Here is a 10,927-nt window from a genome sequence, read left to right on the forward strand (position 1 = left end):
CTGAATCCACCCTCATTCAGCAATGTGGACTATCAGCTTTCAGGGACAGAGAACAACCTTGAAATAATAACTATTTATTCATTCGAACAATATTTATTCTGTGCCTACCCCTCCTGTATTCAAACATTGTACTGGGCATGGGGAAACACAGATGAATAAGGCCTGGGTATTATTCTCAAGGAATTTATAGTTTTGAAGCACAGTCAGATGTGTAAACAAATTATAACTTCCTATTTTAAAACACTAATATTATTAGGCACTCTCAAAGTTTTAAAGGATCACAGAGTAGAGTCTGTCAAAGCATTTAGCAAAACCCTAGCTAGAAGAGATGCTATTTAGAATGATGACCCAGGGGACACACTTTTCAAACCTTCTAAGCTCTAACTTTGGACCAGTTCAGACCACAAGAAAGCAATCTGCTTGGACCACATTAGACAAGCCTCTTAAAAAATAACCATCCCTAGGTTGGTTTTATGTCCTTGGCTTTTATTGGACATAACAAGAAATATCGATTTAATTTTTCCTTTGCATTTGTCGTTCAAATCTTCTTAACTGCTTTATTACATCATTTATTGGTTCCTAATAAAGTCACATGAGAAACTACCTTTAAAATTTAGTGTTATGAAAAAAAATCTACGGTCTGTCTCCTCTGATGAACTGACTTTTCAGATGACAAAATCTATTCAACATGTACTCTGTTTTCATTTTTGCCCTGGCAGCCAGAAAACTGAGAACTAAAATATCAAATTCAGCCACAGTCATGTTTAACCCCAGGATAATTGTGATCTCCTTTTTCTTTGGCCCTAATGTTCTATTTCTAGCTGTCGTTTGTTTGTTTTTGCCTATTGTAAACCTTTATGTTCTTATGGAAAAGAAATGGGATAAAATAAATTTAACATTTGGTATGCTTAGTCATTTTAGAGTTATTTCTGCTATTTGTCAAAGATAAATGCAAGAAAACTTAACCTATGTTTGGAACTTAATAAAATTTGGAGAAATTGGGGAGGACAGAGAAGAGCAACAGAAAAGGGACAAAGAATGGGACTGAGGTAGTATCCCTCATATTCTCCAACTCAAATACTGGGGCACGTTGATCTGACATAAGGTCTAGTAAAAGAGAGTATCTGAAATTTGGACTGTTTTGGAAAACCCCAGAGATGTGGTTAGGTGGACAGATCCCAGGAGGCATGGCCATTATTTTACATATATATATATATACATATATATATATATATGAATAGTTATAGAAAGGTTTTAGCCTTTTTTGGATCACAGATCCCTTTAATGATCTCTTGAAAGTATTGAACCTGCTTCCCAGTACTAGACATGCACATACGGTTCCCGAAAGCAGAACCCTCCTGTTAACTATTAATCTTTCCAGAATATCAAAAGCACTTTATAGCTGGCACTGCTTTGAAGAATTCGGACAGACCTGAAGAAGCATCTGGGCTGCCAGGTCAGACAGGGAGACTGGCAAATCAGTTATCAGCTGAAGTTCTTAACCCTCCGACACCATTTTTGGATGATTTAAGCCAGTGGGTTGTTTTCTGTTTGTTCTTTAACTGTTTGGAGTAACAGACCCCTGTGATGAGCTGACGAACATATGGGTCATCTATCCCAAAATACGTCCACACACACACGCTATTTTGCACACAATTTCATAGGGTTGGTGGACTTCCTGAAGTCCACCTCATACTTTGGGTTATGTTTAAGTGAAGACTTTCCTGGACTCGGGGGATGCCCCTGCAGACCTTTTAGAATAACCCTCTCTCATCACAGGGCCTAGAGCGTTCTGGATGGAACGAGGTTAGACAACAGTTAGACAACGGTTAGACAACGTACCGGGAGACAACAGAACCCCGCGGCCTCTGGACAAGCCCCGCCAACTCTCCCCTCCCCCATGCCCGTTCGCGCAGGTGCGAAAACCTAAGATGCCACCCCGGCGCGCCTGCTCAGGAAGATGGGGGGACGATGGGACCCTGGGAGCAGCAGTGGCTGGGGCCTTCCCGAGCTTGCTTGGTGACCAAGCTCTCCGCCCAGGCCTTTCCATTTCCTCAGCAGAGGGCGCCGCGGGCCGGAACGTGCTGACCGACCTCCCAGAGCGGCCCTTCCGGCTTCCACCCCCTGTTCTGGGCGGTGGCGTGGGCCCGTGACGTCCAAGGAGGCGGGGCCAGCGCCTTTGCCGGTGCTGGAGCCGCCATTGGAGCCGGCTTGGCTTGCGGGCTCCGCTGAGGAGCGGGAGGTTGGGCCGCAGTTAAAGTCGCGTCGGCTCCTGGTCCCTGGCCCTTCAGCGGCATGGCGTGCGGGGCGACGTTGAAGCGGCCCATGGAGTTCGAGGCGGCGCTGCTGAGCCCTGGCTCCCCGAAGCGGCGGCGCTGCGCCCCTCTGCCCGGCCCCACTCCGGGCCTCAGGCCCCCGGACGCCGAGCCGCCGCCGCTGCTTCAGATGCAGACCCCACCGCCGACTCTGCAGCAGCCCGCCCCGCCCGGCAGCGAGCGGCGCCTTCCAACCCCGGGTAACCTACGCTGCAGGCTTGGCAGGAAGCCAGGCCCAGGCATTTTTTTTGAAGGGGGTGGGGGAGGGAAGCTCATGAACGCTAGGCTAATTCACTCGCGGACCCCTTCTTTGCCCTGAGAAAAGGGAACTGGGGTGTCCCTGGGCCTGGTCGCTTCCGGGGATGGGAAACATCCGGGAGGCGTAGGGGGGCCACAGTGTCGGTTTTCGGTTTTCTTGGAGCTGGAGAGCCTAGAGGGGTGGGCAGCGGGAGGAAGATGGGAATATCCCCCCGGCCGCTCGGGGCCCTCGCAGCCCCCGTAGCCCTTCCTGCGTCCGCTGCCCGCGCCTGCATGAGCCACCCTGCAGATCCAGTGGGCCATGGAAAATTGGATTCCGCTCACGAACCCGGCCTTGAGGGTGTGGGGCTGGGGGCGGGTTGCTGGGAGGGGGCCTGAGTGCGTGCTGTGCAGCACTGTGCTGTGGCTTGTAGGGAGACCTGATTTCCAGAAGTCTTTAGGGACTTCAGGCCGCCGTCGAAGGCGTGGAATCCGATTTCAACCTGTTTCTAAGAGACCGGCCCTGTTCTTTTATTGTATGGCTGTGGTCCTGTACCATATATGGCTTGAAATCGGTAGGTCGTTAGCTAGAATTTGAGAATCCTTAAACATACAGAGGTTCCGGAAGCAGGAATTCAACCATCCGTAACAGAGAGATTCTCCTTCAATAGGGATTCCACATAGGCCAAGGAAAGAGGGAGAACTGGTGTGACAATAAAGTTAAAAAAAAAAAAAAGAAGAAAAAAAAACCCGAACCCCTAACCATTGCGCAGGAGTAGAGGGGAAAGTGCATCAGAATGAATAGTTAGCAGTTTTAAAGGGCTCCCGGAAATGCGGGTGGGGGGGTGCCTCAAAACTGGACTTTGGCAAGTCATTTCTTTGTGTGGGTTTTTCTATTCCTCAAGCGTTGTCAAAACCTTACGGTTGCCTTAAAATCATTCTTTTCTTGCCCCTTTTCAGTTATCAGTGTCGTTAGTCATTATTTCCTCCTCCTTCTGTGTATCCAAGATGCAGATTTGAGGCCCTCATCGTCTCACACCGAGCTCCCAGCAGTTGCCAGCCAGGCTCTCCTAGGCACTGTATCCTTACTCGTGTTCACCTTATCTCTTCTTTATCCTGGCATTCAAAGGATTTATCAACTCTAACCATTTCTTACCTAGTCAGTCTTTTATACATTTTTTTCCCCAAACTGTGCCTTTGCTCTTTTCCCCCAGACCCACTTGGCTGTGCCTGTATCCTGTCTTCCATCATGTGTTTTCACCTTCTGTTTGCTAATCCAAATACAGTCATTTCTTCAAGTCTTCCATCATTACCTGACTAACCCTGCTCCATAAGAAACTCTATTCTACTTTAAATTCCCTGATCACTTTTTGTTGCAAAGCCTTATGTACTGAATGAAATAATGTTTGCAAAAGCGGGGTACATAGATGTCCTCTTGAATTGATATTTTTTTCTTCCACTGCTCATACAGATACCCAAAGATAGTCATATAATCTTTCTGGATCTCTCTTCTGCAAAATAGAATTAGTACTTGCCCTATCTGTCTCAATGGAATTTATGTAAATGTTTTATTTCTTCCAATACTACCCTCTAGATTAATTTAATGGTAGTTCATAATATAGCAAATGCTTACTAAGTGACTGTTCAATGTGTTTGGAAGCCTAAATATGGCAGGGTGCTGTAATGGCGTCGTTTTTTTAATCTTAAAATTTAATTTTTGCATAGATTTCTTGGTCTTTTTGTGTTAAAATATTTTATTAAAAATATTCATTTGAGGGCCTCCCTGGTGGCGCAGTGGTTGAGAGTCCGCCTGCCGATGCAGGGGATACGGGTTCGTGCCCCGGTCTGGGAGGATCCCATATGCCGCGGAGCGGCTGGGCCCGTGAGCCATGGCTGCTGAGCCTGTGCATCCGGAGCCTGTGCTCCGCAACGGGAGAGGCCACAACAGTGAGAGGCCCGCGTACCAAAAAAAAAAAAAAAAAAAAAAAAAAATATTCATTTGTAAAGATAGATCAGTTATGGTTCTGTCATGAAAGAAACTGAATAATTTGGTTCTTTGGCTGAAGTGAAAGATGCCTTCTGGATTAAAAAGGAAGAATGGGGGAGGAAATATTAATTGCTATACAAAAAGAAAGAATAAAGCCAACTAATAGAAAAGTGAATTTAAAAATCAGTGACTTCATATCAAAATATCCTACTCGTTAACTCAGAAGTTCTCTCAGAAATAGTCAAGAAACTATGTTCTTACTAAACTTAAAAAAAAAAAAGATACGTATCATAGCACTTTTTTATGGAAGGAGCCTATAAAATTAAGCCTTTCATTGCTTAAAGGAGCTAGATGGATACCAGACATGGAAGGGGTTTGCTGACCTCCAGGAAATGTTTGTAAACATGGAGGGAGTCTAGATGCAAAGCAGTTAATTGATCATGACTTGAGGGTTGGAGAATAACTTCCAGAAAGAGGTAGCATTTTAGCTGGGTCTTGAATAATGTTGGGGGGAGAGATCGCCCCAGTTCAAGCAAAGGAAAACTGCTAGAGCAAAGGCTAGAAAACCCACAGGTTAAGGGAAGGATAGTTTAATGCAGCTCGGTTGTAGTGGAACTGGAAAAATAATTTGGGGCCAAGTCTTGGAAGGCATGGAATGCCATGTTCAAGAGTTTGAATTTGGTCTGTAGCAACTAGGAGTCATTGTAAAATTTTGAAGATGGGCTTAGTCTGATATAAGCTGGAAGCACAACCTCAAATAATAACGGGAGGCAAGAATTTAAATTATTATCCACTGTTAAAAACAAATTTGCATTTTTCTTTTTTAAAAAAAAATGCCTTGGCCTGCTTGGGAAGAAAGTCACAGCTACTTCTTTTTCTCCTGTGCATACCATGTTTAGATTCTTGGACTTCCCAGTCCTTCTACCAGCCTTAATGTTGTATCTTTCCATTTGTTCACTTTGCTGTACAGGAGGCAGTTAGAAGTTTATCAAAGACCTGTTCTCATGAGCATTGTCCTCATACTTGTCCTTTCTTGTTTCAATTCTTTGCAGTTCCTTACATCCTTGTATTGATTCTGGCAAGTATGTGCTTGGAGAATAATGCATTTTAAAGATGAAACAAAGACTTCATAAATTCAGGGATCTAAAATATGAACTTCATAGCATTCTGAAAGGAAAGCTTTGCTAATCCTCCATTGTTCCAGTGTTCAGGCTTGAGAGTTCTGGAGTTTAGCTACGTGTGGAGCTACTTTGAGTTCATGTCAGTCCCTGGACTGTACCATCACTTGTTATGGCATTGTTAATGTCTTTGGTGTTGATTCTCACAACTTTATTGGGTAGGCATTTAACATTTGTTTTGAAGTACTAGGCTGAAGATCCTGAATGATTTCCCAAGGTCATAGTCACATAGGAAGAAGCAAAATGGCATTATTAACACTTACCCCCCATTTAAAAAAATTGTTATAGCAAAGTATCTATTAGAATAATGTGAGTGGGGGGGTGATATAATTTCCTGGGTTTTTTTAATAAGGAGTCTCTATGATCTGGAAAGTGAATACATATTCTATCAAAAAACCCCAAAAAACTTGTTGAAAACCACATCTTTCCAGATTCTGTGTTGTCTCTAGGAGTGGCCTTCAAGGTGGTTAGTGATTTGTGTGTCCTGGACTCCGTTTAATAGCGTTAACAAATTAGTTTATGATTACCTTGACACAGAATAGTAATCTGAATCCTACCAAATATTGCCTCTTATAGGATCAGAAAATTATTTTCTAAGCTCTGACATCAGTTGCAAGCAGTAACCTCAGGTCTTCTCTTGGTCAGTGTCCAGGCTGTGAACATAATGGTTTCTGCTCTCCTCTTCCCCAAAGATCTTGAATCCCAAACAGGACAAGTTTCATTGTTAGAAGGCCTTGGTATAAGAGACTCGTTCCTAATACCCTTGTTTGTGAAGTTGTGCAACTCAGAGGAGATCAAAAATAGCTTCTTATTAGGTGAAGGAGCTAAGGATGGTTTTGTTTTGTTTGTTTGTTGCTGTAAGTTGTCCTACTTAATCCTACAGCAAACAGCAGATCTGGTCTTCATTGTCACAGGAAAAGAAGCAGAGGGAACTACCTGGGTGGTTTATGCCAAAATAGCTGCTATCCTATGTATTACTGAAATAATGGCAACAAGAGGAAACACTTTGGGGATTATAGGAGGAGTGCTTTATCTGGTATAAACACATTTGTTAATATAACATGGGAGGAGGGACAAGAAGCTTGAAGAAGTAACACAGTAAAGTGAATGCTCAAGTGTGTTTCTTTTTTATTAGAGCAAATTTTTCAGAACATAAAACAAGAATATAGTCGTTATCAGAGGTGGAGACATTTAGAAGTTGTTCTTAATCAGAGTGAAGCTTGTACTTCGGAAAGTCAGCCTCACTCCTCAGCACTCACAGCACCTAGTTCGCCAGGTAAGCATGTTTTAGTGTGCACCATCCATATAAGTTTGTAAGTGGTAATTAAAATGATGGTTTCCGAAACCAGAATTGACTTCTTCTAAAGTAATAAAATTGGTAAAGTGTATTCATTGTATTACTACTTATAAATACTTTTAAAACCATGGAGTCATGAAATTGCAAAAGACCTTAGATTAATTTGACTGGGCTTCCTTCCACCCAATTCAAGAGTACCCTCTATAACTGCAGCATATAATACCATAGCCAGTAGCCACATGGTAGCTGTTTAATTTTAAATTACTTAAAATTTAAAATCAGTTTCTTGCTGTGGTAGCCATATTTCAAGTACTTAGTAGCCACGTGTAGCTGTTGTATTAGACAGCACTATAGAACATTTCCGTAATTGCAGAAAGTTGTGTGACAGCACTGCTCTGTAACATTGACAGGTGGTCAGAGAGGATGGCTCAAAAATAGAATCTCAGGGTTGGAGGGAACTGTCATGGTCACATAGTTCAGCCATGAGTCTTGCCTGCCATATCCCTGTAAATAGTCAACAGGCCAGGGCCCAAACATCACCACTGGTGGTGGACTCTGCCTACTTTAACAGTAGAGGAGTTTGTTTCCCCACAGAATATCCTACTTTATAACAGTTCTAAGAGTTATTAAAAATTACCTTGATTAAAACTTGTCTCCTTACAGAACACAGATTGATGTTGGCCAGGAGATAGGGGGAGCGGGGAATGGGGACAAACTGCTTAATGGGTAAGGGGTGTTATTTGGAGTGGTGGAGATACTTTGAAACTAGATAGGGGTCGTGGTTGTACAAATTATGACTATACTAAATGCCACTGAATTGTTCAGTTTTAAAATGGTTCATTTTATGTGAATTTCACCTCAAATAATTTTTTTAAAAATTGTCATCTTGGGACTTCCCTTGTGGCCTGGTGGTTGGGAATCCTCCTGCCAATGCAGGGGACACGGGTTCGATCCCTGGTCCAGGAAGATCCCACATGCCGTGGAGCAACTAAGCCTCTGCGCCACAGCTACTGAGCCTGCGCTCTAGAGCCCACGAGCCACAACTGCTGCGCCTGCATGCCACAACTACTGAAGCCTGTGTGCCTAGAGCCCATGCTCCACAACCTGAGAAGCCACCACAGTGGGAAACCCATGCACCACAACAAAGAGTAGCCCCCGCTCGCCGCAACTAGAGAAAGCCCACGCACAGCAACAAAGACCCAATGCAGCCAAAAATAAATAAATAAAAAATAAATACATTAAAAAAAAAATTGTCCTCTTATAACCCAAAGGTCTTGACCCTCAAACAACACCCTTTCCAATTAATTGCTCTTGCCCATACACGAGTGATAGATCTTTCAGTGTTTGTAGCTAGCACGTCTCTCCTTAATATTCTCTTCGGATTTTAGTAATATCATTTTGAAGTAATAAAATATGTTACGGGTAGAGAAACGATTATAAATAATTACTGACTAGATGTTTTGCAGGTTTTATTTGTAGAGAAAAAATTTTGGTTTAAGCAAAAAACGATTTGTTTCAAGACGTTAACTGGTTTATAGACTAAGAGGGCTGAAGAAACAGAATCCAGGCTGAGCTTTGAGGAAAACTCAGAACCGGGCTGCCAACAGAGCTGCTGCTTTTATCATGATCAGGAAGCCAATTTCCATCTGGCATCCCAGGGGAAATTTTGGTTTCCAGCTGCAATCTCATGAACATTTCATTTTTCTCAACCTAGTTTCAAAAGGGATCAAGGATGAGATGTGTAGTGCCTAATCATCTCCTTTCGTCATTCGTCAGTGACTTAGCTAACAGTTTTTTATATTGGGCAAGTCAGCCATTACTTATCAGAATCACCTGTGGAACTTAAAAGATGCCTAAGCCCTACCCCAGAATTAAATCGGCATATGTATCTTTTTTGTTGTTGTTAATTCTGCAGATAATTACGATGCACCACCATGATTAAACATAGGTGTAGATGATCTCCAAGGATCTGGATAGCTCTTATATTGTGAATCTACTTTCTCTAATTCAGACTAGAGGCTTTATATCAGCTTTAACCTTTTTGTTCTTGTTCTTTACCAAGTGAGCATTCTGTATGGGCTCCAATCGTTATGGCATCAGAACTATTTTGCTGTGTGCAGATCATTTAGCACACCTGAATATACTTTCCTCCTACTTCTTAATTTACCTTCAGCCTTGCCTTGTAGAATGAATGTCAGAATTTCGTGAAACTATTCCATGTAAAGTAGTGGAAAATATCATTTTTCTAAACAATTTTTATATCCTAGGACTCTGCATAGTTACTAATTCAGAACCCTAGAGCTAGAATGTATTATGTAAACTAGATATGTCTTTTGTCCAGGTTCCTCCTGGATGAAGAAGGACCAGCCCACCTTTACCCTCCGACAAGTTGGAATAATATGTGAGCGTCTCTTAAAAGACTATGAAGATAAAATTCGGGAGGAATATGAGCAAATCCTCAATACCAAACTAGCAGGTAGGCTGAGGCAGCGGCTATGCCACTGTTAATAAGGTTCTGTAAGGATTAATCCCAGTTAAGTAAATGGTAACTTAGAAAAAGCGTAAGACTTAATTCCAGAAGGTTTAATGAATTTTGAGTATTAAGTTTCTCTCTTTGGTTGCTTTCTTTTGGATTCTAAACATTTTATTTATACATTATATGGAAGGACTTTTCATTTACATTTCTGAAACAAGCCAAGCTTTTCTTTCAAGAATTTTCCATATGAATGAAGGCATCAAATAGGTTGTTCGGGCAAGCTGATGGGTAAACAGGTGGTAGGAATCATGCTGACCTCCCAACAGGTGGTTGGGAAGAGTATAGTCAACACATTCAGACTTCCTGGTGGGAGTCACTTTGTGGATGTGGGAAGTCAGGCATCCTGTGATTTAGATGTACTTTAAAGTCTGGAAAGCACCGCTCAGGCTAGAACAAAGAGTGATTAGTGATGGCAACCAGTAGACCCTTTTGTGAAAGGAAGGGATCTAAATCAGGAATAGGAAGTAGTACCCATTTAGTGAAAGAGGGTGATGTTGTGACCAGAGAGGTTTTAGGCAACAACTTCTTCCTGTAACAGTATTGTTTCCTCATGTGGTGGCCCACACCACAGAATGTTAATCGGTTGGCTTTAAATTGAGAACTGTTGATTTAACACCAGAGTTAAATGAATTTCTTTATAGTAACATTTTTTGATCCTTTAATATACTAACAGTGTGTATTATAAGAAGTAGCTGTAGTATGTCATTCCCCTATTCTACCCCCACTCCAAAATTGTTTAGACCAGCTGGCTGTAAGTCACTTCTGTGTTCATGGATGTCAGACTACCTTCTGTCTTTCTACTGAGTTTCCCTTCAGAAGGTACTTCTGTGAAACTGTCTGCAATTAGGTAATGTGGAATTTTCTCTTAGCTTTCTAGCCATTCCACCTCTATCACTCAGTGTGTATGTTGAAATTTATAGAAAAGATAGAGTGCAGAAAAGAGCTTCAAGCTTCATGTCCTATAGGAGATATACTAAAATTTGCTGGCTTGTGGTAGTGAGCACAGCTGTCTATCTTGGGAAGCCATTAGCAAGAGATGGAATTACAGCAGGGGTGAGATTATTAGGAAAATGTTGGCGATGATCAGTGACCAAACCTAGGAGCCAGGGATTTGGCTCTGGGACCTAAGAGAAAGGAACAGATCTCAGAGTGACCATTATAAGCAGTGCCTGAGCGTGGATAATATAAACTGGGAAGCTAGATGTGATTCTGACCCTTGATTCTTGAAAAACTGCGGGAGAGTTTCTGGGGATAGTATATACTGTCTTTCCCCTCACAGAACAATATGAATCTTTTGTGAAATTCACACATGATCAGATTATGCGACGATATGGGACAAGGCCAACAAGCTGTAAGTATTGCCAAGTTTTTCATTGA

At 42.4% G+C, this 10,927-nt stretch overlaps 1 protein-coding gene across 1 annotated transcript; it reads left to right on the plus strand.

The window, feature by feature from the left end:
- Positions 1-2,295: 2,295 nt before the first annotated feature.
- On the plus strand, positions 2,296-10,927 carry AKIRIN1 (akirin 1; the record flags this gene model as incomplete). The annotated part of the gene is made up of 4 exons (XM_079696679.1): positions 2,296-2,515; positions 6,853-6,993; positions 9,356-9,490; positions 10,830-10,927. The coding sequence occupies 4 exons, from the start codon at positions 2,296-2,298 to the stop codon at positions 10,925-10,927; spliced, it is 594 nt and encodes a 197-aa protein (XP_079552805.1).

This window comes from Hyperoodon ampullatus (assembly GCF_949752795.1).
Source record: "Hyperoodon ampullatus genome assembly, chromosome: 2".
Lineage (NCBI taxonomy): Eukaryota > Metazoa > Chordata > Mammalia > Artiodactyla > Ziphiidae > Hyperoodon > Hyperoodon ampullatus.